We start from the raw sequence: 25,541 nt of genomic DNA, 5'->3' as shown, positions 1-25,541 counted from the left end.
GATGTATGTGGATCTGCCCCATGGTCTTGTCTTGTCATCCAGTCATCTCTGCTAGAGGACACATCCAGGTTCTAGCCCTCTCTGCAAAATAATTGGCCGTCCCGATAATCGGTCGATCCCTACAATGAAGGAGCAGCAGCACATTGTTGAGGTTATTCCCCTCCTGTCAGAATATTCACAATGAGCGCTCTACAAAGAAATTGAGCCCCCCCCCCCCCCCCCCCCGCTCTCCAAGTACTGCTTTTTAAGACATTTTAAAGAACAGATAAAGGTATATTTAAAATTGCAATTATTTAACGCATGCTGTAACACGATTACATTGGGTTCAGCTTTAACTTCCTTAAATACAAAATGTATCCAGTGAATAACTGTTTGCAAATAAAAAAAACTGTTGCTGAAGCATTCTCACAAGTTTTGTCAGTTTTACAATTGTGATGACTTCACCGAGCTGCGGTGGTCTGCAGCTTATTCAGTGCAGTCGCTAACATCTCAATTACTTGCTTTTTTTGTTTAAAAGCCTGTAAATTAGGCAAATGAGCCCAATATTCACTGCATGGAGCTGAGATCACCTTCTTTGAAATTTGTTGAAGGATTTACACCACCTGAACAATACTTAATGTGACTTTTTTGAATAGAAAAAGAAAATGTAAACACATTTAGAGGATGAAATACTATAATCTCTCACCAGAGCTCATTGCAATATGCATAATTTATTATCACACTATCACACATTGCAATATGCATCATTTGTCTAGTTCCCCACAGCAACCCCATACAATTATACCTATCATGGAAAATCACACTGGGGGGAAAAAGTTTCAATTGGTGGTTGTGTGGGGAAACACAAACAGGAAATACGGATAATCTACAAGAAATAATTATTGTTAAATTCCACAGGGATTTTAAAATACAGCAAAAGAATGTATCAAACGAATGTCGGTGTAAAAAAAAAAAAATGCATTTTTTTATTATTTGCATCTGCAAAGGGCATCTTTGGGCAGAAACAATATTAAAAAGTCTGTTTTGTATACTGTATAAGCAATACCCGCATGTATGAATGTTATCCTGGCTGATAGGCTACAATGGGAGTGTATGTAACCTGGAGCTCATATTTTAAACCCTTGTTGATTTTAACATTGGAATAATAAAATAAAATATTTTTTTTACATCGACATTTATTTGATACATTATTTTGCTGCATTTTAAAACCCCTGGGTAATTTAACACTAATTCTTTCTTGTGGCATCTCTTTATTTCTATGTTTGTCCCCAATTTTTATACAGATTCTAGACACAGGCAAAATCAACACATTAATAATAGAGGGGCAGATTCATGTATATCTGCGGCGGCATAACGTATCGCATTTACGTTACGCCGCCGCAAGTTTTACGGGCAAGTGCTTGATTCACAAAGCACTTGCCTGTAAAGTTGCGGCAGCGTAGCGTAAATCCCCCCAGCGCAAGCCCGCCTAATTCAAATGATCCGGGTAGGGGGCGTGGATCATTTAAATTAGGCGTGTTCCCGCACCGAACGTACTGCGCATGCGCCATCCCTAAATTTTCCCGACGTGCATTGCGCTAAATGACGTCGCAAGGACATCATTGGTTTCGACGTGAACGTAAATGGCGTCCAGCCCCATTCACTGACGAGTTACGCAAACAACGTAAAATGTTCAAATTTCGACACGGGAACGACGGCCATACTTAACATTGGATACGCCACCTAGGGGGCATGTTTATCTTTACGCCGCGTATCTCTTAAGAAAACGGCGTAAATTTACTGCGACGGGCAAGCGTACGTTCGTGAATCGGCGTAACGACTCATTTGCATATTCTACGCCGACCGCAATGGAAGCGCCACCTAGCGGCCAGCGTAAATATTGCACCCTAAGATACGACGGCGCAGGCCGTCGTATCTTAGGCATGTTTAAGTGTATCTCAGTTTGAGAATACACTTAAACATAAGACGGGCTTAGATTCGGAGTTACGTCGGCGTATCTGCTGATACGCCGGTGTAACTCTTTGAGAATCTGGCCCAGAGATTCTACCATATCCTCTCTCTCTATCTACCGTATTTTCCGGCGTATAAGACGACTTTCTAACCCCTTAAAATCTTCTTAAAAGTCGGGGGTCGTCCTATACGCCGGTAACCTAACATCTTACCTTACCAGAATCGCGGCCGTACGATTTTTCAAAAGCCGCGCCTCCGATGTCTTCTGTTCCGTGATAGGCGGAAACAATCAGCTTCCCAGGAGGCACTGAGTTCAGTGTCTGCCTATCACGGAGGGCCTCTCGTCCTGTGTTTAGTGTCCGCCTATCACGGAGGCCCTCTCGTCCTCGGACGAGAGGGCCTCCGTGATAGGCGAACACTGAACACAGTGCCTCCTGGGAAGCTGAATGTTCCGCCTATCACAGAACGGAAGACGTCGGAGGCGCGGCTTTTGAAAAATCGTACGGCCGCGATTCTGGTAAGGTAAGATGTTAGGTTACACGGCCACGATTCGCATGGGATAAGGTAAGGGCACGGTCTGGTCATGTAATGGGGCAGGTCTGGTCATGTAATGGGGCACGGTCTGGTCATGTAATGGGGCACGGTCTGGTCATGTAATGGGGCAGGTCTGGTCATGTAATGGGGCAGGTCTGGTCATGTAATGGGGCACAGTCTGGTCATGTAATGGGGCAGGTCTGGCATGTAATGGGGCACAGTCTGGTCATGTAATGGGGCAGGTCTGGTCATGTAATGGGGCACGGTCTGGTCATGTAATGGGGCACAGTCTGGTCATGTAATGGGGCACAGTCTGGTCATGTAATGGGGCACAGTCTGGTCATGTAATGGGGCACAGTCTGGCATGTAATGGGGCACAGTCTGGCATGTAATGGGGCACAGTCTGGCATGTAATGGGGCACAGTCTGGCATGTAGTGGCATAGTCTGGCATGTAATGGTGGCACCGTGAGGCGAGGCATGACTAGTAGGAAAGGGGGTAGTCTTATACGGTGAGTATATCCCAAAACCAACATTTTGGCTGGAAAATTAGGGGGTTGTCTTATACACCGAGTCGTCTTATACGCCGGAAAATACGGTATATCTATGTACGATAGATATATATATATATATATATATATGATATTGGTTCACACATATTTCGATAATAAGCTTTACAAAATTACGGCCTATTGCTTATGCCAGTAATTCTGGTATATATTAAAAAAAAACTCTTTGTAGGTAGAACAGTAAAACTACCGTATTTAAAGAGAATATTCAATGACTGGTTCTTAAAAACTTGTATGAAAAGATTGCTACATGGCATCCAATGTTAAATGTTGAATGAACAATGTACAAAAAAAACAAAAAACAAAAAAAAAACACTGTACCCACAACTAGGCTATAGCCGACAGCACTAATCAGTGTATTCTGATGCGAGGGAAGACTTCCCGCTGTCAGAATACAATGACTCAGCGCAAAGGATTTGGGTCCATTTTTGTTTTTCATTCAACCTGCTGGTTGAACAACAACAAAAAAAGAATAATGTATGACCTGCCTTATCCTTTTGAGAAACTGTTTTCTCTGTCTACAAATATCTTAGATGTTAGGGCCTCCCCTCAGGTGGCTCTCTTGTTGATGACACCCGGGTCCCTTTCTAAAGCCAAGAGATGGAATTTTGAGACACTGCTTATTAAAAATATGGGTTGCAATCTTGCGGAATTTGGAAATTGTCAACACCCCCTGATATGGGTACAAATGTTAAACAATATTATCATGACAGAGACCCTGGTTTCCATTGATGAAACGATCCTGAAAAGACCCACCAAGTATAGGCTATAGGGATTCTTACTCTTCCAAGGCCCTGACAGACCGATAATTGACAAGTTGCTATCCCGCCACATATAGAAGGCTTTCATACTCTGCTGCTTATCACCTAAAATGCAGAAAAGACCCTACCAGGGTTTTATTCTATGTCTGCCTTGCATTGTCTGGCACATTAAGGTTTGCTTATTGTCCTACTGCATCCCTTCTTGCATCTTTTTGATCCCCCCCCCCCTTCTGGTCTCTTCTCCTTCCCCTATCTACAACTAAAACGTAAAATAAAAAAATGTTTGAACTAAAAAAATACATTTGACTCAAAAATCATAACAGTTTCCCTTTAACAAGACACCAAACATGTAACACGCCAGTAGGCTAAGGAATGTAAAGCTGGCCATACACCACATGCTGAAGGAGAGAAATCAATCGACAACTCTATACACACTAAACACTGTATGTGAAGGAATCTCCCCATGCCTGCTGTGCAAAAACAATAAGGATATGGACAGCCGCACTCCAGTAACTTGAAAAAAGACGTGCCCTTTATTGGGTACAGGAAAAAATGCACTACAGATATCAGCACACAGTGGGATAAACAGCTGACGCGTTTCGCCAAATCTCCCCATGCCTGCTACTGTATTCTGACTGTCAATACCCTCAGATGTCAGAATATTCGAACAGTGGCTACATCTAATTGGATGCAGCCACTGATGGGATTCCTTTGATTTTCAGATGTTTAACAGAACAGGCTCGATGGGGTCACTCAAAGCTCTAATTTTAAATCAGCAACTGGCAGAAATTTGCTCTGTTTATGGCCAGATTTTGTTTATATATCTAGAAGACATACGGGAAAGAAGGAGACTTTTTAACACCAAAAAATGATACACCCTTGCCACATTCTTTAACGTATTACATTATTTCACATGGAAGATAATACACTTCAATATTTAATGTACAAAATCATTTATTATTGCATTTCACTTCTGCTATCCAAAGCAATCAAATTCTACCCTGGGCAATGTCAGTTTTTTCTTTTATACTATTGTTTGCAAGTAAGAACCTTTACATTCTTTTATACTATTGTTTGCAAGTAAGAACATTTACAATGTGAGTTCAAATTTGGGAGCAACGTGGGCATTTTTTGTAGTGACACAGAACTTTCATTTAAACAAATCTATTCATCAGACATAAAAAAAGAACAATGTAGGGCAGTGGAAATTGTAGGGCAGAGGAACAGAGGGATTTGGGTCCATCTCAGAGAATGTCCCTCCAAAAGACAGATAACTGGCAATACTGCCTGCAGTAATCCTGGCCTGCAGTGCCTACCTGAGGTGCAATCAGTAAAAGGAGCTTTTTACTGGTGCATTTTCAGACAGCATACAGGTGGGGTAAGGAAAGCAACATACTGTTTCTGCCATTTCAGCAATTATTATTACTACTCTTAGGCCTCGTACACACGATAGGTTAACCAGAGAATAACGGTCTGAAGGACCGTTGTCGTAGGTTAATCTATGAAGCTGACTGATGGTCCGTCGTGCGTACACACCATCAGTTAAAAAAACGATTGTGTCAGAACACAGTGACGTAAAACACAATGACGTGCTGAAAAAAACGAAGTTCAATGCTTCCAAGCATGCGTCGACTTGATTCTGAGCATGCGTGGATTTTTAACCGATGGTTGTGCGTACTAACGATCGGTTTTGACCTATCGGTTACCAATCCATAGGTTAAATTTTAAAGCAAGTTGTCTATTTTTTAACCTAAGGTTAAATAACCTATGGGGCCTACACACGATCGGTTTGGACTGATGAAAACGGTCCTTCAGACCGTTGTCCTCTGGTTAACCTATCGTGTGTACGAGGCCTTACAGGGCACAATCATGTAATCCTGGGATCAGACAGGTGACTGGCTGATCGCAGTCTGGGCTTGCTGACCCACCATTCGGCCTGATTCACACCAATGCATTTTTATTGCTTTTTGCATTTTGCAGATTTGCACTACAGAACGTGTTCCATAGGAAACCATGTTAAATGGACTGTAGTGCAAATCTGCAAAATGCAAAAAGCACAAAAAATGCATAGGTGTGAATCAGGCCTAAGGGTTCATTTCCATTTGCAGTTTGGGGGGTGGTAAAACACCTTAATTAGGATGTGTTTTTATCACCTGCGCCCCAACCACACCCCCTTTAGCTGCAGTGACGAGGCATGTACATGTGCTGCAGCAGAAGTTATATGCCCTGTCATGGTTGGTGGGTGTAGCCAGGGCTGTCTTAATGCATGGGCACCCCTGAGCACTGCCCAGGGGCCCCAGGTGCATAGAGGGCCCCATGATAGCCTTGCATTACATCATACATGCCAACTGTCCCAGATTTCCCAGACCAGTCAAGCATTTTACTAAGCTGTCCCAGGATGGCCATGCCTGAGCAGCATTCTGGAACCTATGATGTGCCTTCCTGACCCCCGAATTGTGCCCGCCTGACCCCCCCATACTATGCCCTTCTGTCTCAAACCCTGTACTGTGCCCTTTCTGTTGATTTGTCTTTGATTTATCAAATGCTTTTTATATTGTTTAAAATCTATTTCATTGAAAGTACTAATAAATATATGTTTAATTCTATCAACTAATTCTTGAGAGTAAGTGCGTAAATTGGGGCATGCTGGTAGGGGCCCATTGTATTACTTTGCCCAGGGGCCCATGGTGCTATTAAGATGGCCCTGGGTGTAGCACCTACCAAGCATGACCCATTCAAGTTAATGAGGCCATGCTATAAGTGCCATGCAATCTTGTGCAATACAGCAAACAAAGCAGGCAGTGTTGTGTTGCTTTTTCACCACCTGCTTTAACTCCTTGGACCCCACAGAAGCATGCAGTTGTGGGGCACTTGCACAGTGGCCACATTAACTTGAATAGGGCGTGATTGGTGGTAGCAATTGCAGAAAAAAAAAAGTAAAAACATTCCACTGTAAGTATATTTTTACAATTTTGTTGTTTATTATTTTGTTAAAATAATTTCTTTAAATATTTTTTTTATAGTGCTTCTGGGGAAGGGGGTGGGGTATGTGGCAGTGGGTGGGGTATGTGGCAGTGGATGGTGTCAGTAGGGCAGTGGACGGTGTCAGTAAGGCAGTGGATGGTGTCAGTAGTTTTTTATTTTTATGTTTTTTTTTTTACAATTTAATTTGTTTAAAAAAAAAATCACAATGTTTTTTGGGGGGAGGGAGTTGGGTCAATGGGCGGTTGGTAGGGCAGGAGGTAGTGATAACAGTAGTTTTTTATTTATTTTTTACAATGACATTTTTTAATATCTATTGTATTTTTTTTATTAGCCCTGTTGTTGGGCTTTGGTGAAACAGACCCCTGACATCTCTCCTGTGAGACAGAGAAATTGACAGAGGGGATTCTCCAGTGCCTTTCTCAGCACTGAAGATGAATGGACAGGAGACAGAGGCTCCTGTTCATTCACAAATTGAAGCAGAGTTTTCTCTGCTCAGTTTTCACAGGACACAGGAGTGATCAGTAGCGATTGCTCATTGTGTCCAATTTAGAAAAGGAAGGGGGTGGTAAATTACATAGGGGGGTAGAGGAAGACACAGAGGGGACTGGAGAAGGAGGACAGGTGGCTGGAGGAGCACACAGGGGGCCGGAGAAGGAGGACAGGGGGCCGGAGGAGAAGTCGGAGAAGCACACAGGAAAAAAAACGGGGATGATCGGTGTGACGGGAGGGACAGCGGTGAACAACGATCTCACGGTATAGCTTTTTAGCCGACACCTGTGGAAGGGAGAGAAGGAAAAGCGTCTGTCAGTTAAAAAGCTATACAGGAAGATCGGTGTTCACAGCTGTTCCTCCCGCTTCACCGATCATTCCCCGCTGTGAATCAGGGGACCATCCAGGATCGGCCCTGCAGCTGGGATATCACAAGTGCCTCGCAGGTATCTTGGAGCCACAGCCAAAGTGTGGGGGACTCCCGCACCTCGCGGGAGACTTGGGATGCCTGGAAACCGGTCCACTGAGCCATAGTAGTTTCGATGGCCAGTACATGCCTGTCTCCAGGCAAACATTTTTTTTCCGTTTTGGACAGAGGAAAAATATTGGATCCTATGTGTGTTTATAGTTGTCTGTATCCCCTCTGAGGAGATTCATCCCTCTATTTGTACTGGTGATCACTGTCACCAAAAAAAAAAATGAATTTTTGAGTCGTCTCCAACAAAATTTAAGGCTGAGTCTTCCAAAGGAGACATCTGTTCAGGGGTCAACTGTCCAAGAAGATAACTCCCTTTACTTTGGGAAGTTTTCTCTACCCCCCCTCCCCCCCCCCATTTTGTCTCTTGAGTATTAAGTAAATTAAAATTTCCCTAATGGAGCACAACCAGCAAAAAAAATAAAAATAAATGACAGGGGCTTACCGTTCCCTGCTCTATCCAAAGTAATAATAATAATAATAATAATAATAATAATAATAATAATTATAAAAAAATAATAATAATTGAATTTATTCTCACCTGCCATCCACTTGTTGTTGCAGGTCTTGCACCTTCTTGCATATATCTGCAGCAGTGGCACATGTTTTTGCAACCTTCATGAACAAAGCTGCAACTTTATCACTCCGTAAGAATCCTGCAGCCCTTCTCTTTAAAAGGTGCAAGAGGCATGCTTCCACCACACCTGAAAAGAACAAAAAGAAGATTTGCGTAAACCCTACTGAAAATCATAACTATATAAAGGTTTGTACTCAATACACCAAGAGTGCTTTTGAGAAACAAAGTGGTAGAAAGTTCAGAAAAAATCTGAATCTCTTTGGTTTTGTTATCTTGTGTGGTCGCTGAGGCAGGAAGTGGGGGGAATTTCTCAACCAGACACACAGACACCAAATAATGATTTTTTTTTTAACAGACTGAGGAATATGGATGAACTTGAGTTCCAAACTTGGAAGGTAGCTGTCATTGTTGGACCAATGAACAGGAGATTCTTGCGCCACAGCTGCATGTATACAAAGGGCAGGGATGCAGATGACAGCATTGACCTAAAATGGCCAAGTGCCCATATTATATCAATGATGTCATCCTTGTCCTTTTGTGCATGTTTCTCTTTCTCTAACAAGTCCCATAGCCCTGCTTACTGAGGAAGAAATCTAAAGTGTTTTGTAGTTGTCAACACTCTCAACTAGTACCGCTTTCTAGGGTAGGGGTTTTACTGTAGCAGTAAAGAACCCTTTTTGAAACCTAAGGTTAAATCTTTTTTCTTTTAATATTCCTCCTTACTCTTTAAGATATACCAGATGGAAACAGGTCAGATGTTACACATACTGTATGTTCTTCCTACGACTGGATAAAACCCTGGAGCAGCCAGGTCAGGATAGGAATGATGGTAGTCAATTACAAGAGTCAGAGCGGTTGCCAAGTAGGTTTCTCTGCTACACCATATGAGACATCTGGGCCCCCATGTCACACTGATCCGAGCTGTGGGTGTGACCGCTTGCAGATTGCAACTGTAACCATGATGGTAACTGAGGCCTCTGAAGTGACGTGTGGAAGATTTCTATCCAGACCTAAGCCCTGAAAAGACCTGAGAGTAAGGCATCTGTCTTGTGAACTGGCAGGAAAAGGTGTGGCTTCAGTTTACCATCCCTGCCCAGCTGAGGTCGGTCTTGGAAATAACGTAACAACCCAGACTCTAGGAGGCCCTCCAACATGTTCACTTCACAGTTGTATCATGTTAAACAGAGGAGTAACAAGAGCCTTCAGGGTTTTGGTGCAAAATAAAAAACACAAAAATCGGCACAAGGGACATAATTTACAGTCAATAGGAAGGGTCTGTTGTGCTGATGCCTCTTCCGTCTATGCCTCTCCCAACCCCTGCCTCCATGGAGGAAGGGCAGATGATTAAATAGCCAGCCCCATCCATTCGTAGATCATAATTCTTTCACAGAAGCTGTAGTACAGTATCTATGGATGGAGCAGCTGGGTGGAAAGGGCAAACAATAGCTGAGCACTCTGAAAAGTGCAAATGACAGCTCTCACAGTTTTATTAAACCCCTCCTGCACATGAAGATTACAGCAATGGGGGTGAGGGCATTGTTGAAGGAGGATTTCACCCAGCAAAAGAGCCATCAGCACAAGGGACACTGGGTCACATCCTACCTACAGTAAGTCATGTCCTTTGTGCTAAAAATGCCCAACTTCAGTTACATTTATTTTTAAATCTGGCTTCAGTTGGTTAAAACTCAGGTAGTGGTCTTCTTGTTGTTAATGATCTACTGTATCTATCTATCTATCTATCTATCTATCTATCTATCTATCTATCTATCTATCTATCTATCTATCTATCTATCTACAGTATCTATCTATCTATAGATATATATCTATATATATATATATATATATATATATATATATATAGATACTGTATATATCTAGATAGATGTGTGTGTGTGTATATATATATATATATATATATATATATATATATATATATATATATACCTAAGCTAAGCTCAATGCATGCCTGGGACCCACTTTTTATCTTGCACACGGGCACACTCATTTTATTATACGCCCCTGCCTCTGACCCCTTAGAACAGCTGTTGTCTTCAGAAGATCTCTCTAAACCGCTATCGGCACTTTATTCTCAATTGATTGCCTTAACCTTGCCCAAAATTACTGATCTTTACAATAAATGGCGGTGCCGATATTCCCTCCATGACAGAAGATGACTGGGAAGACTGTGTACTTTACTTTTTAAAAAACATGATTTCCTCTAGAGATCGGTTTCTTCAACTGAAATTCCTTGATCGCGTTTATTATACACCCCAGCGACTTTCCCTTATATATCCTGGGACCTCATATAGTTGCTCTCGCTGTGGCACAGAGGTTGGTACTTATTTTTGTGTCTTTTGGTCATGCCCGGCTGTACAACCTGGTGCCTGCCAGGTACACACGACATTTTGTGTTCCACACGGCATATTACGCACATAAGGAAATTCTTTTGCTTCCAGAAAGTGATATCTCCTGTCCTCCCAAGCCATAGAGGTGATCACCTCTGGGACAGGCTGGCGGCAACGTCAGATTGTTTCATGGGCGAGGTGGCGGGAACAGTAAGCCCGAGAAACACCGGCGAGCGGTGGGAGGGGATGATGAAGAAAAAGATACCGGTAAACCACTTCAAGCCACAACATATCATACCTCCTTCAGATGAGCGATTACACGCATACATCAGATTCCAACGGCAAGAATCAGTAGATTCTTGTGGCTGACATGACATTTGTATGTGAATAGTGGCAAACACTCAGCCTGTACAAAGTAATGACAGACAACAAGTCAATCCTTAACTGCAGGTAGCCGATTGTCAGCCTGTCATTGCTTTGTACAGGCTGAGCAGCCGCTGCTAGTCACATACATCTGTCATGCCAGTCGCAAGAATCTGCTGATTCTTGTCGCTGAATTCTGGTGTATGCATGTAATTGCCCGGGTGAAGGAGGCCTTAGGAAAAATAAAAAATAAAATACTGCAGGGGAAATCTCTTGACTGAAGATGAATATTGCAGCAAATGTTTATTTTCATTTTTTTATCTATTTATCTTTTTTTAAATCTATTTTATCCTTTAATAGGCTATTTGGGCCAGATCCACATATATGTAAAACGGCGCAGCGTATCAGAGATACACTACGCTGCCGTATCTTACCTGGCTCTAATTCGAATCCAGGAAGAATTTGCGCCGTAAGTTACGGCGGCGTAGTGTATCTCTCGGCGCGTAATTCAAATCGGCAGGGAGGGGGCGTGATTCATTTAAATGAAGCGCGTCCCCGCACCGATTGAACTGCGCATGCTCCGTTTCGAAATTTCCCGCCGTGCTTTGCGCGAAATGACGTCGCAACGACATCATTTTTTGAACTTCGACGTGACTTACGTCCATCCCTATTCATGGACGACTTACGCAAATAAAAAAAAAAAAAAAAATTTTGACGCGGGAACGACGGCCATACTTTAACATGGCAAGTCTATGTATACGCCGCAAAATACCAGCTTTAACTATACGCCGGAAAAAGACGACTACAGACGACGTTAGAAAATGTGACGGCCGCGCGTAAGTTCGTAAATCGCTCATTTGCATACCCGACACGGAAAACGCCACCCAGCGGACGCCGAAGTATTGCATCTTAGATCCGAAGGCGTACGAAGACGTACACCTGTCGGATCTAACCCAGAAGCCGTCGTATCTTGTTTTGGGGATTCAAAACGATACGACGCGGGAAATTTGAAAGTACACCGGCGTATCAGTAGATACGCCAGCGTACTTCGTCTGTGAATCTGGCCCTTTATATTTACCCTAATATTGGTGGGAGCTCTGCTTTAGGAATATTATTATGCAACTGTTTTCTTTTTTTACTCAGCAGTTTTTAAATTGGAACTGTATTTCACATCCAGGCATACAGACGGTATTTATTTATGTGTCCTTATTGATTGCAACCTACTGTGGATTTGATTTAATGCCCAACATCATCATTATCACATTAATATTTCAACAGTGGACATAAACTATATTATGTCTGTTCAAAAGCCAAATGCATACTCATTAAACTGTCTACCGATAATGCCCTGATCTCTGCCTCCCAGTGTCACTACTGGAGGTAAGCTGGATATATTTTATCCTAAGTTGGACCTTATATTTAAAGTTTCGAAAAAAATTGGCTTCAAGAAAAAACTGAAAACAAATGTAAAAGCTTCTATTTTAAAAGAATATAAAGGTTAAAGTGGTTGTAACCCCTCCCATACACCCAGTAAAGTGACTGTCCTGTGATACACAGAGATGAAACAAATCCTCCTATATACGTTGTACATGTTTATCTGCATTCTTCTCTACATCCGTTCAAAGTCCAGAATTTATAAAGTTCGTCTGAGCTGTCAGTGGGTGGAGAACTGAAGTTACATACTGAAGAGCTCAGTGAGGAGAGCTCTGAGAGCTGATTGGAGGGAGGGACACACCCCTTCAAACAGCACACAGTAACAGAGCTGAGGCTGTTAATCAGCTGGAGATTTCTTCCCGTCACCTTTTTTCTCTTGGTGTCAGGAAAACTTGTCTGAGGTAATTCATTCTTATAGCAGAAGAACGAAGCAGCAGACAGAAATTACACTTTGTGCTCTTAATTGAGAAAAGTACACACTATAGAGGTATATGGTTTGTTCATATTTCATGTCTGAGGTTCAACAACTTGAAAGTATGTATAAACCCTAGCTAAATAACATTTGGTTTGATAAAACTAATTACAATTTTTTTTTTTTTATAAATTATTTGTTTTTACCTTTATATCCATTTATGTATGTTAGTGCTACTGATCATCTGCCGCTTCTTTGCAGCCACTTTCAATCTAAAATAGATTTGAATTTCACAAGCCACATACGAAAAACCTAGAAAGAAAAAATGTGGACTGGGCTACTAAAGCCTAACATATAAAAAAAACAGACTTTACTGGCTCAGCATTGGAGACGACCAATGATTGCTTAAACGTAATAAAACTTTATTGTACATAGTAAAAGCACACTGACAAAAAAGAGAATAAAAAAGAATGCCCATATAAACAGGGGCCTAGAGTAAAATACCCTGCTGCGTAAGACCGGTGGTTTAAAAGAATATCAAAGCTGTAAACAACAACTACAAGATATTACAATAGATATGGGTATAATAATGTAGATCCCTGGTCAAAAAAGTCAAAGCGTTTCGCCAATATATGACTTTTTCAGGATAGGGAAAGATGGCATCACTATATATGAGAAAAAATACTCCGGTATTATGCAGCATGGTATTTTGCTCTAGGCGCCTGCTAGGTCATGTATGGGCATTCCTCTTTAATTTCCTTTTTTATCCATGTGCTTTTTCTATTTACAATAAAGTTTATTATGTTTGTAGCGCCCTGCTCCTGTTGAGTAGGTGCTATTTTGTAAATTTAGTTATCTGAGCTGTAGTTCAGCTCAGAATTGTATGCCAAATTATGGGTCTCTGTTCCAGCTCGGCTGCGTTGTGCATCTTTCACCTGACTGTGGGTGTCGCTGTCCATATTTTTAGCACTAATCACTGTAATAATGTCACTGGTTCCCAAAAAAAGTGTCAAGAATGTCAGTTAGGTGTTGCAATCACGTACAAAAAAAAAAATACGCTGATCACCTCCATTACTAGTAAAAAAAAAAAAAAAAAATGCCATAAATCTATCCCCTATTTTGTAGATGCTATAACTTTTGCGCAAACCAATTAACCACTTCCATACTGGGCACTTATACACCTTCCTGCCCAGACCAATTTTCAGCTTTCATCGCTGTTGCACTTTGAATGACAATTACGCGGTCACACAACACTGTAACCAAACAACATTTTTATAATTTTGTTCCCACAAATAGAGCTTTCTTTTGGTGGTATTTGATCACCTCTGGGATTTTTATTTTCTGCTACAAAAAAATAAGAAAGACCGAAAATTTTGAAAAACAAATGTTTTTTTTTTGTTTCCGTTATAAGTAAGTTTTATCCTTCACGGATGGGCACAGATGGGGCGGCACAGATGGGCACAGATAGGGCAGCACGGATGGGCACAGATGAGGCGGCACGTATGGGCACAGATGAGGCGGCACGTATGGGCACAGATGGGGCGGCACAGATGGGCACAAGATGGGTGGCACGGATGGGCACAGATGGGCGGCATGGATGGGAACAGATGGGCGGCACGGATGGGCGGCACGGATGGGCGGCACGGATGGGTGGCACGTATGGGCACAGATGAGGCGGCACATATGGGCACAGATGGGGCGGCACAGATGGGCACAAGATGGGTGGCACGGATGGGAACAGATGGGCAGCATGGATGGGAACAGATGGGCGGCATGGATGGGCACAGATGGGCGGCATGGATGGGCACAGATGGGTGACACAGATGGGCGGCACGGATGTACTGTAATATTTTGTACTGATGGATGAAAATCAGTGCCAAACAATGCCTGCCAATCAGTGATGCCCATTGTGGGCACTGCTTGGAATACATTGTGGGCACTGATTGGCATCCATTATGGGCACTGATGACATCCCTGGTGGTCTTGGGTGTCATATGACGTCCACTCAGGATATTGAAACCACTTTGCCGCCGTCATTTTGCAAAAGGGCGGGCGGCAAGTGGTTAATATGCGCTTATTGAAGTTTTTTTTACCAAACATATTGGCCTAAATTGATTAAGAAATTCGATTTTTTTTGTTTATTGCATATGTTTTATAGCACAGAAAATAACAACCGCAGAGGTGATCAAATACCACCAAACGAAAACTCTATTTGTGGGGAAAAGGACATCAATTTTATTTGGGTACTGTAATTGTCAGTTAAAGTAACGCAATGCCGTATCACAAAAAATTACCTGGTCATTAAGGGGGTAAATCCTTCCAGGGCTGAAGTGGGAATGTGTACCTGTTATTCCAAGGTACATTAAAAGAAAGTCAGCAAAATAAGCTGCACAGAATAAAGAGAACATTGAGGGCACATAACCTTTAGAAATATAGAAAAAATACATATGAGGTCAGTGTACAATCAGACTCGACATCTGGCACTGCTAGAGCGTGGCTCGAGAAAGTTTTGCTGGGCAGGGATGGAAATATGTATATTTAAGTCCACAGTGTAGAAATATGTAGTTACAGCTCATCTGGTATTAGTACAAAGCAGAGGCGGCCAGAATACGGAAATAATATTTAGAGTAATCCTACCTCCAATAGGAACTCCAGGCCACAATATGGCTCCCCTAAAGGTGGCAGGTGCCTCTTATTTTAAAACATCCAATCACTACTCTCTTTAAACAGGTTTGTATTGATCAAAGTGAAAACACCATTGACTGGTTACCTAAGGAAGCCCTTCAGATACATATATCAGCAGGGCAGGACTTAGGGTGGTGGGGGCCCCTGGGCTTGAGTGTTGAAGGGGCCCCCTGGAGCCGAGAATTGGGGGGGATCGAAGTTGTTGAGCGGGGGGGGGGCGAATTGAAGTTGTTGAGCGGGGGGGAGCGCATTAAAGTTGTTGAGCGGGGGGGGGGGATTTTGCAGTTGTTGAGGGGGGGAGTGCCTCTCACCTGTGCCAACAGCCGGGGCCACAGACTGTCATTAGCCCGGCTCTCGGCTTTCTTCCCTTCAGCAGCCACAGTCCTCCACACACCACTCCGGTTCCTCCTGCTTCCGTGCTGCCTCCTCTTGCAGTGCGGGAAAATTAACCCTTTTGCGGGACTGCGGGAAGAAGCTGTCTGTGCGGGAAAGTCCCACAGAATCCGTGCGTGTTGGGAGGTATGCGCAGGGCCGCCATCAGGAATTTTGGGGCCCCTTGCACAGCTTAAGGCATGGGCCCCCTGAAGCAGAGAACCTAGGGGGGGTGGGGGTGCTGCCGCCTGAAATTGAGAAGCGTGGGGGCTGCCGCAAATTGAGAAGCGGGGGGGCCTTTACAAAAAAAAGAAGAAATAAAGAAGAAAACAAATATATATAAATATATGTAGCCATCCGGGGCCCTGGGGACCTCTGGGCCTTTTAATAATAAGAAAAAAATAAACCTCTGGGCCCTTTAATAATAATAAAAAAAAACATTTATAAAAAATACATAAAAAAAGGGAGGTTGCCAAACCCGGGGGCCCTGGGGACCTCTGGGCCCCTGGGAACCTCTGGGCCTTTTAATAAAAAATAAAAAAATAAACAAAAATAAAAAAATAAACATTTATAAAAAAAATAAAAAAGGTGGGTTGCCATCCGGGGGCCCTGGAGACCCCTGGGCCCTTTAATAATAATAATAAAATATATATATATATATATATATACATATATATATATTATATATATAAAAATAAAAAATATATAAAAAAAAACATTTTTTTACAAAAAATAAATAAAAAAAAGGGGGGTTGCCATCCGGGGCCCTGGAGACCCCTGGGCCCTTTAATAATAATAATAAATATATATATATATATATATATATATATATATATATATATATATATTATATATATAAAAATAAAAAATATATTAAAAAAAACATTTTTTTACAAAAAATAAATAAAAAAAAGGGGGGTTGCCGTCCGGGGCCCTGGGGGCCTCCGGACCCCTAAAAAAAAAAAAAAAAAAAAAAAAAAAAAAAAATTTTTTTTTTTTTTTTTTTAAAGGGGGGCCCCCTATTGGGTGGGGCCCCTGGGCTTGAGCCCAGTCAAGGCCAATGGTAAGTCCGGCCCTGTATATCAGTATAGAGAAGAGATCATGTATCATTCTTTAAGTCAGTCAGTTGCTGTCCGGTATCCATGCAGCATGCTGTGATCTTGTCTTTAGCTGGAAATCAATGAGAACTGACGGCTACTTGAGCTGTCAAGATTGTAGTGGCACAAGGTTATTTTGTGTGTCAGGGCCTATTAAGGAGAGTTGTAGGCTTGAGATATGAGATCGTGTACAGTAATGGCAGCTTTGTTGAAGCAGTAACTAACCTTTGTACACATTTATTATCTCATACCTTTGATTGTAGGCTATTGCAGTCTTCAAGATTTTAGCACACTGCATATGTCCAGAGGATTTCAAAGGAATATGTTTGATACTTTTGGGGAAGGTTCTGATTCAGTTGTGCATGGTATCCAGGGCCGATCCGCCCTATAGGCTCACTATGCAAGCCGCTTAGGGCCCTGCAAAGCTGCGGAGGGCCCCCCAAATTACTAGAGGCCCCGCCTGGTGAGAAGTAATTTTCGGCCCCTCACCCCGCTTCTCAACTCACTGGCTGCATGGGAGAAGAGGTAAGAAGTCAGCACCCCCCGCTTCTCACATTAATGTAAGATGTCATTTCCGACAGCAGAACACCCCCTCCCCCGCTTCTCAACTGTAATCTTTAATGTGACATGTCATTTTGCTTAGGGCCCCAGGGGGGTCAAGATCGGCACTGATGGTAGCCAATCAACTTCTAAGGTCAGCTTGTTCAATTAGGCTTTGACAATAAAATCTGGAAGCTGATTTGTTTCTATGCAGAGCTGCGCCAGATTTTGCACTCCCCAGTTTAAGTAAATATCCCCCACTATGTTTGCTATAATGGATCTTAAAGTGTTACTAAACCCACAACAGTAAAATCAGTCTGTAGATGAGGTAAAGAACGTTTGTTATACTCACTGTGGGAACCCAAGGGGTTAATCCTCTACATTGTGTAAAAAGGCTGTGTAGCGCTACCCCCTCAGGAGCCGCTGGTTAGATTTGGGATCGGCATAATTGTGTTACCTCTGTGATGTGTCTAGGGGTAATGACGATGATGAGAGCAATGACGGAATGTCCAGACAATTGGTTGACGTTTTCTGTGCCTTTATTTTGGGTCAAACATGACCAACAGTCAACTTGAGGTAGATAGAATAGGTTGGTGAAAAGGAGAGAACTTTGCAGATTCAGGCTATAGATAAATGAAGCAGTCCTGCCTCCAATGATTATTCCTGCTTTGTCGCCACTCCAGCCGGAGTGGGTATAGTGCCCCTGGATAGTGTTGAGCAGAATATGCCATATTCGATTTCGCGATATATCTCGAATATATATTCGAATATTCGAGATATATTCGCTAAATTCGAATATTCGTGATATTTTATCGAAAGTAAATGATTGCGATTTTTCGCTATTGCGAATGCGAAAATAATTGCGATTTTTTGATAACTGCGGTAGGAGCACTCTGATTGGCTCAGAATATTCGTGATATTTTATCGAAATATCGCAACATGCGAATGCGATATTTATTGCGCAATTTCGAGAAATGCTGGAGGAGCGCTCTGATTGGCTCAGAATATTCGTGATATTTTATCGAAATATCGCAACATGCGAATGCGATATTTATTGCGCAATTTCGACAAATGCTGTAGGAGCACTCTGATTGGCTCAGAATATTCGTGATATTTTATCGAAATATCGCAACATGCGAATGCGATATTTATTGCGCAATTTCGACAAATGCTGTAGGAGCACTCTGATTGGCTCAGAATATTCGTGATATTTTATCGAAATATCGCAACATGCGAATGCGATATTTATTGCGCAATTTCGACAAATGCTGTAGGAGCACTCTGATTGGCTCAGAATATTCTTGATATTTTACAATACAAAATAATTGCGAATATTCGGCAAATGCAGAAGGAGCACTCTGATTGGCTCAGAATATTCTTGATATTTTACAATACAAAATAATTGCGAATATTCGGCAAATGCAGAAGGAGCACTCTGATTGGCTCAGAATATTCTTGATATTTTACAATAGAAAATAAAAAGTGTTTTGCATTGGTGGTGATTCTTTACTCTATCCATCTGTCACAGCCGTTTGTCAATCAAACACCTTGAAGATTGAACACGTTCATGCTGCATGCTTTGGACTTTTTTTCACTTCACATATCAGACATTTTTATGAAAGATTATTTTTCTATTATTGGGACTATATTTCTTTATATATTTGTTTCACTGTGTATTTCACAAGTTATTTGCGCTTGCTTATTTTATAATTTGCCCACATGTCTTGTCACTAGACATATTTTTTATTCTTGTAGAGCGACTCCATTTTCTGTCTTGTATTAATTTATGTTGTATAACATTTTTGAGTTGCTGCTGTATTCTCCCCTTTTTTAAGGTATGCGCAATTTTTTCCTTCTTACAAAAAATAATAATATCAAACATACAAATATTCATAACATACACATACACAAAGCCCCCCCCTTTTGCATCAGAGACAATCAGAGTTCTCCTACCACAGTTATCGAAAATTCGCAATCATTTTCGCATTCGCAATAGCGAAAAATCGCAATTTTTTTTTTTTCAATTTGGCAACATAAAAGGATCGCCTCAGCTTAGCTACTCGGCCCAGGGTCTCTAATCATACCAGCAATGCTTTTAGACGTCGATAGGATGTGATCTGTTTTAAAAATCAAATTGAAAAAATGCGAATATTCGGAATTGCGAATATTCACCGCGAAATTCGAAATATAGCGCGATTTCTCGAATATGCTATATTCGAGTCGAATATTCGCAATGCGAATATTCGTGAGCAACACTACCCCTGGACAGGTTCCTCTCACAGGCCTGGCAGCCAGGGTGTCACTCGGAACTGCTGGGAAGGAACAAGTCTCTGCCACCGACTTGGCTCTAATAAGATTTAGATTTGTAGTGAAACCTCTGCCACAGGCCCAATACTTGTGAATATGGATGATAGAGCGAATCCTCCCAGTACACACAGTTTTGCTTAATTTCTTCCTCAGGTAGACTTTCTAGCTTGGGGCCACTGACTGACAGTTTGCAGCATACAACCTGTCAGTGTCTGGTCACCCAGATCCCCGATGGTTCGTCTAAGCCCTATTGGATCACCTGCCTGCGGGCTCACCTCAGACCGACTCCCCACCGAACAGCACAACTCGCTTGGGATCTTCTCAATAAGAGATGGGGGACCCAGTAAGTCACTGAGACCCTTGGCAGCATCAGTTGCTCCGGGCCATGAGGACCCAGAGTCAGGAACTCCGCGTAGCACGTGCGCCCCGGCCTGGAAGGCCATATCGCCGGGACCCGTGATGTGCGCACACCCTAAAGGTGGGTGCCGCACCTGGAACCAGGAACCCGCGAAGGACCCGAAAAATGGCGTCTGCCACAGAAATACCCTCCCCCAGCATGCCCCGCGAGGGAAACACTCCTCTAATTGGCTGCTGGAGAAAGGGCGCCTCCACCTGGACCCCTCTGGTGCCACCTGCCATCCAGAGATGAACTACATCTCTGGAGCACAGAATGACCCACAGGACAGTTCAGGGCTGGCAACAGCTGAATTTAGACAAATCAACATGGATGAGAGCAAATAACTCTCTCGTCCCACTAAATTTGACATAGCACCTGTACTGAAAAGTACACAGGCGCTACATCTGTTTGATCCTGTCTTCTCTGATACACCCACAACATCTGTCTATTGTGGCCTACTCAAATCGAGGTTAAAGCCAAACTCCGCACTTTTAGTCTAAGTGCCAGTTAGGGCACTAATGTTTGCTCTTCCATGGGTTTAGATATACATTAATGAACCCTCAGGCTGGGTTCACACATATGCAAATTGGATGCGGTTTAAACTGCATCCAATTGGCATGACATGTGAATGTGACAGTCTCTCAATGTTTGGGGCAGCTGAGGTGCAGTTTCAAAAAGGGTCCTGTGTATTTCTTGGTCCGGTTCAGGTGCGAGTTCAGGCAAAAATTCACACCTGAATCAGTGAACAGGAACCTCGGACTGCAAACCGCAGCCGTACATATGTGAACCCGGCCACAGGCTTTTTTCAAACAGGCAGCAGCGCTTACTTCAGTGGATCACTTTTTAGAGGGCAGTATAGCAGCAGCTGACAGGCATTTAGCTGGTGCTACTGTGTTTGGCTTGCAGCTTCAGTACAGACCCATTGATCTCTAAAGCCTCATACACGATCGGATTTCCATCGGACAAATCCGTGGATTTTTGTCCGAAGGGCGTTGGCCATGAACAGCCGTGAACCGTTGGCCGTGAACAGGCGGCAGAACTTTTTCAGCCAACATTCACAAAACTACGTGTTTTTTCTGCTCTTTTGTGCCACCCTTTGGGCAACTTCTGCTAATGTTGTCTGAAGCCTCGTACACACGATCAGTTTTCCCGATGGGAAAATTGTGAGGAGAGCTTTTGGCCGGGAATCCGAGCCGTGTGTATGCTCCTCGCAGTTTTTCCGACAGGAAAACTGCCTAAAATCCGGCGAACAAAAAAAGAGAACCATTTTTTTTTTTTCGCCGGGAAATCGAGCAGACTTTTGTCCGGCGGTTTTTGGCAATTTTCCTATGGGAAAAACTGCGATGGAGCATACACACTAAAATCCAAAGTACAAACATGCATGCTCCGAACCAATGCTAGCCATAAAGCCTCGTACACACGATCGGGTTTCCCAGGCGGACTTTTTACCGCCGGGAAACCTGAGGGGAAAGCCGAGAACCTGCTCGGTTCAGTCTTTCCCCTTCACACGGCCGGTTTTGCCATCAGGAAAACTGCGATGGAGCAAAACCGGCCGTGTCGGATAATCCGACGGAACACATTTGTTGTCAGACAATTTGAGAGCATGACCATCCAACATTTGGTGTCGAAAATTCCGACAACAATTGTTTGATGGAGCATACAGACGGTCGCATTATGTGACAAAACACGTCCATTGGACAATTGTTGTCGGAATATTGTGTGTACGGGCCTTTACAGTCTGCTTGACAGGTGTAACCTTGTGGCCGTTATATGTCTACAACCCTCTCAGGCTGCAAAGTTAGCTTTTGGGTGGGCAGACAGGGGAAAGGAAAAAAATACAGCTCAGTTACCTGTTTGTACCACCCCCTCCTTCTTCCCAGCCAACCGTGTGAAATGTCCTTAAGGGCATATAACATGAGTTCCATTCTCTCTGCAGATTACATTTCAAGCAGAAAGCACTTGCATACATTTACCCTAGGAAATACAAATTTGTACATTCTTTTTAAAATGCGTAATTCTCCCAATAGGGAATATAATACAGTATATGGCATAGAATTACCTATTTGTGCTTACTGAAACAGTTTATTAAAGTTTTTGGAAGTTAAAGCGGAGTTCCAACCACAATTAGCATTTTTTAAATGTATGTCCTTTCATCCTGCGTTCTTATAATATATATCTGGTCACTTACTATTTTACAATCCGCCGCCGATCTGCATAGATATTCAAAAAAGATAGTTTATAAAACTCTATCTACACCGTTGTCATTTTGCTTGTGGGCATTGTGAAGCTTACAGGCACTTACTTCCTGGAAGTCTTGGATGGGGAGTGATAATTGGACAGCGCACTGCATCCTGGGAAATGATGACACACATTTCCCAGGAGCATTAGAGGGAGATGTCAGAATCCTATGTAGTTTCAAAGGCAGATTTCGTGGGACCGCATAGCAACAGGCATTTCCAGATGAGTAAAAAAAAAATCTTTTTTTTTTTGTCTTTTTTAGTCGTAAGCTACAGTTTAAAGCAAAATTGTTTTTTTGATGGAACCTCCACTTTAATTCTCAACAATGGATTATGAACCAATTGTTGTCTCGTGTCTCTGATTAGTTTGGCGTTCTACAAGACTGACTATATAGCGAGAGAAGAAAATGAACCCAGGGTGATAATCTCATTGAGACTTCTTTAAATGATATATGATTACAGCGCTGTTTAATTTGCATGCGAAATGTCACATGTGCCTATTACGGCATTAGAGACTTGCTATAAAATAACAGGCCCAACAAGACATTAAAAGCAGGCAGAGCTACAGTTACCAAGCCGTAATCACAGCTGTGACTTGATATAGCCGCTCTGCTGTTCCCCCGAGGAGGTGTTCAGAGGCCGAGCTGTGGTGCTGTGCACTATAAAGAAGCTGACAGTAATAATTAGCGGGGCATATTAATCATGGAGTAGCAATTATGCCTGGATTACACAGGGACCACAGGTTAAAGTCATTTGTGATTTATCCCTTTGTCTCTCCCTATGAGTCTGAATAGGGGGCACTCAGCTACAATTTACTTTACATCCCAAAAAAGAGACTGAAATAATGTGATACATTTCCACTGAGCTCACAACGGCACAGAAATGAAAATTACTTTTTAATGGCTGATTTCCTCTGAAAGGAAAAACTGTCGTCAGTCCAAGAAATAATCACACAGCAGAAAAACTGGGCTGGTTCTGTTTAAATGAGATAGATCATTGGAATGCAAATGTTTTAATATTACCTTTGATAAAAAATAAATAAATAAACGATTGGTTAAACTAGACGGTCTTTTTCCAACCAGACTATCTATGTAACTATGATATCAAATGTTACAATAACTAAATCTGGACATGCAAGTTGGGTAAAATGTAGATGCTACATGAATATTATTATATGGTAAATACTGAAATAACAATATATTTCCTTTTTAAAACCACTTAAACTCTGGAAGGTTTTACCCCTTTCATGACTAGGTCATTTTTTACTATTCAGCACTGCGCTACTTTAACTGGCAATTACATGGTCATATATGCATATATGCAACACATATGCAACACTGAAATTTATATACGGTATTTTCTTTTTCACAGAAAAACTTTTTTTCAATAGAGCTTTCTTTTGGTGTTATTTGATCAGCACTGTGTTTTTTATTTTTTATTATATGAATGAAAAAAGCCCAAAAATAAAAAATAAAACCCTCCCAAAACGATATTTTCTACTTTCTGTTTTAAAACATATGTCATTGTCCATATTTCCTTGTCCCTAACATGGGGACAAGGTGCTTTGGAGGGCATCCCAAAGCACCCTCCCAATGTTGAGGGCAAGCAACCTGGTATGGTTAAGGAGGGGGGCTGACCTGCCAGGCTGCATGCCCGGATAAGGGTCTGGTATGGATTTGGGGGGGGGACCCCACACCATTTTCTTAAACTTTGGCATGGAGTTTCCCTTAAAATCTTTATCAGACCCAAGGGACCTGGTATGGATTTTGGGGGGACCCCATGCTGTTTTTTTCCTTATTCTGTCATAGGGTCCCCCTTAAGCACTTCAATACACTGAATTATATACTCTGCACTGCACTGTATTATATACTCTGCACTGCACTAGATACACTACACTGACTGCACTGTATTATATATTCTACACTGCCTGCACTGTGTTGTATATTCTACACCAGGGATATGCAATTAGCGGACCTCCAGCTGTTGCAAAACTACAAGTCCCATCATGCTTCTGACTCTGGTGTCAGAGTCTTGCTATGCCTCATGGGAATTGTAGTTCTGCAACAGCTGGAGGTCCGCTAATTGCATATCCCCGTTCTACACTGTCTGCACCATGCCTTTGGCCAATCTATACAATCTAATACTGTCCTCCTTGTTCATTTGTATAGTGCCTACTATACTTGCAGCTATATACTGTATATGTGGGTGTGTGTGTTTTGTTATGCCCCATATACATGGGCCGAATGTCAGGCAGCCTCGACGATTCAATAGAAAATGTCCATCATTTGGCCCATGTGTACCATAGCCGGTCCAACAGACAGGGCATGACAAAAAAGGTCTGCTGACTGGAGTGTTCTGTCCCCCTGTTAGAACACAAAAGAACAGCAGGGGAGATCGCTGTACTAACATCCAGGGCCGGACTTACCATTGGCCTTGACTGGGCTCAAGCCCAGGGGCCCCACCCAATAGGGGGCCCCCTTTAAAAAAAAAAAAAAAATTTTTTTTTTTTTTTTTTTTTTTTTTTTTTAGGGGTCCGGAGGTCCCCAGGGCCCCGGACGGCAACCCCCCTTTTTTTTATTTATTTTTTGTAAAAAAATGTTTTTTTTTTATATATTTTTTATTTTTATATATATATAATATATATATATAAATATATATATATATATATATATATATATATATATATATATATATATATATATATATATATATATATTATTATTAAAGGGCCCAGGGGTCTCCAGGGCCCCGGATGGCAACCCCCCTTTTTTTTATTTATTTTTTGTAAAAAAATGTTTTTTTTATATATTTTTTATTTTTATATATATAATATATATATATATATATATATATATAAAATGTAATTTTTTTTATAAAAAAATAAAAAAGGTGGGTTGCCATCCGGGGGCCCTGGAGACCCCTGGGCCCTTTAATAATAATATATATATATATATATATATATATATATATATATATATATATATATTATTATTAAAGGGCCCAGGGGTCTCCAG

General features: G+C 42.0%; 1 protein-coding gene across 2 annotated transcripts in view; it reads right to left on the bottom strand.

The window, feature by feature from the left end:
• The window catches only part of SGSM2 (small G protein signaling modulator 2), a 436,818-nt gene that overhangs the window by 146,584 nt on the left and 264,693 nt on the right, over positions 1–25,541 (bottom strand). For both annotated transcript variants that reach the window (XM_040338437.1, XM_040338439.1), the window contains exon 3: positions 8,303–8,465. In XM_040338437.1, the coding sequence (XP_040194371.1) occupies positions 8,303–8,465 (163 nt within the window). The remainder of the gene's footprint in view (positions 1–8,302; positions 8,466–25,541) is intronic.

Source organism: Rana temporaria, chromosome 2 (genome assembly GCF_905171775.1).
Source record: "Rana temporaria chromosome 2, aRanTem1.1, whole genome shotgun sequence".
NCBI lineage: Eukaryota > Metazoa > Chordata > Amphibia > Anura > Ranidae > Rana > Rana temporaria.
Note: the sequence above shows the minus strand (reverse complement) of the source record. Positions and strands in the feature narration are given on the sequence as shown.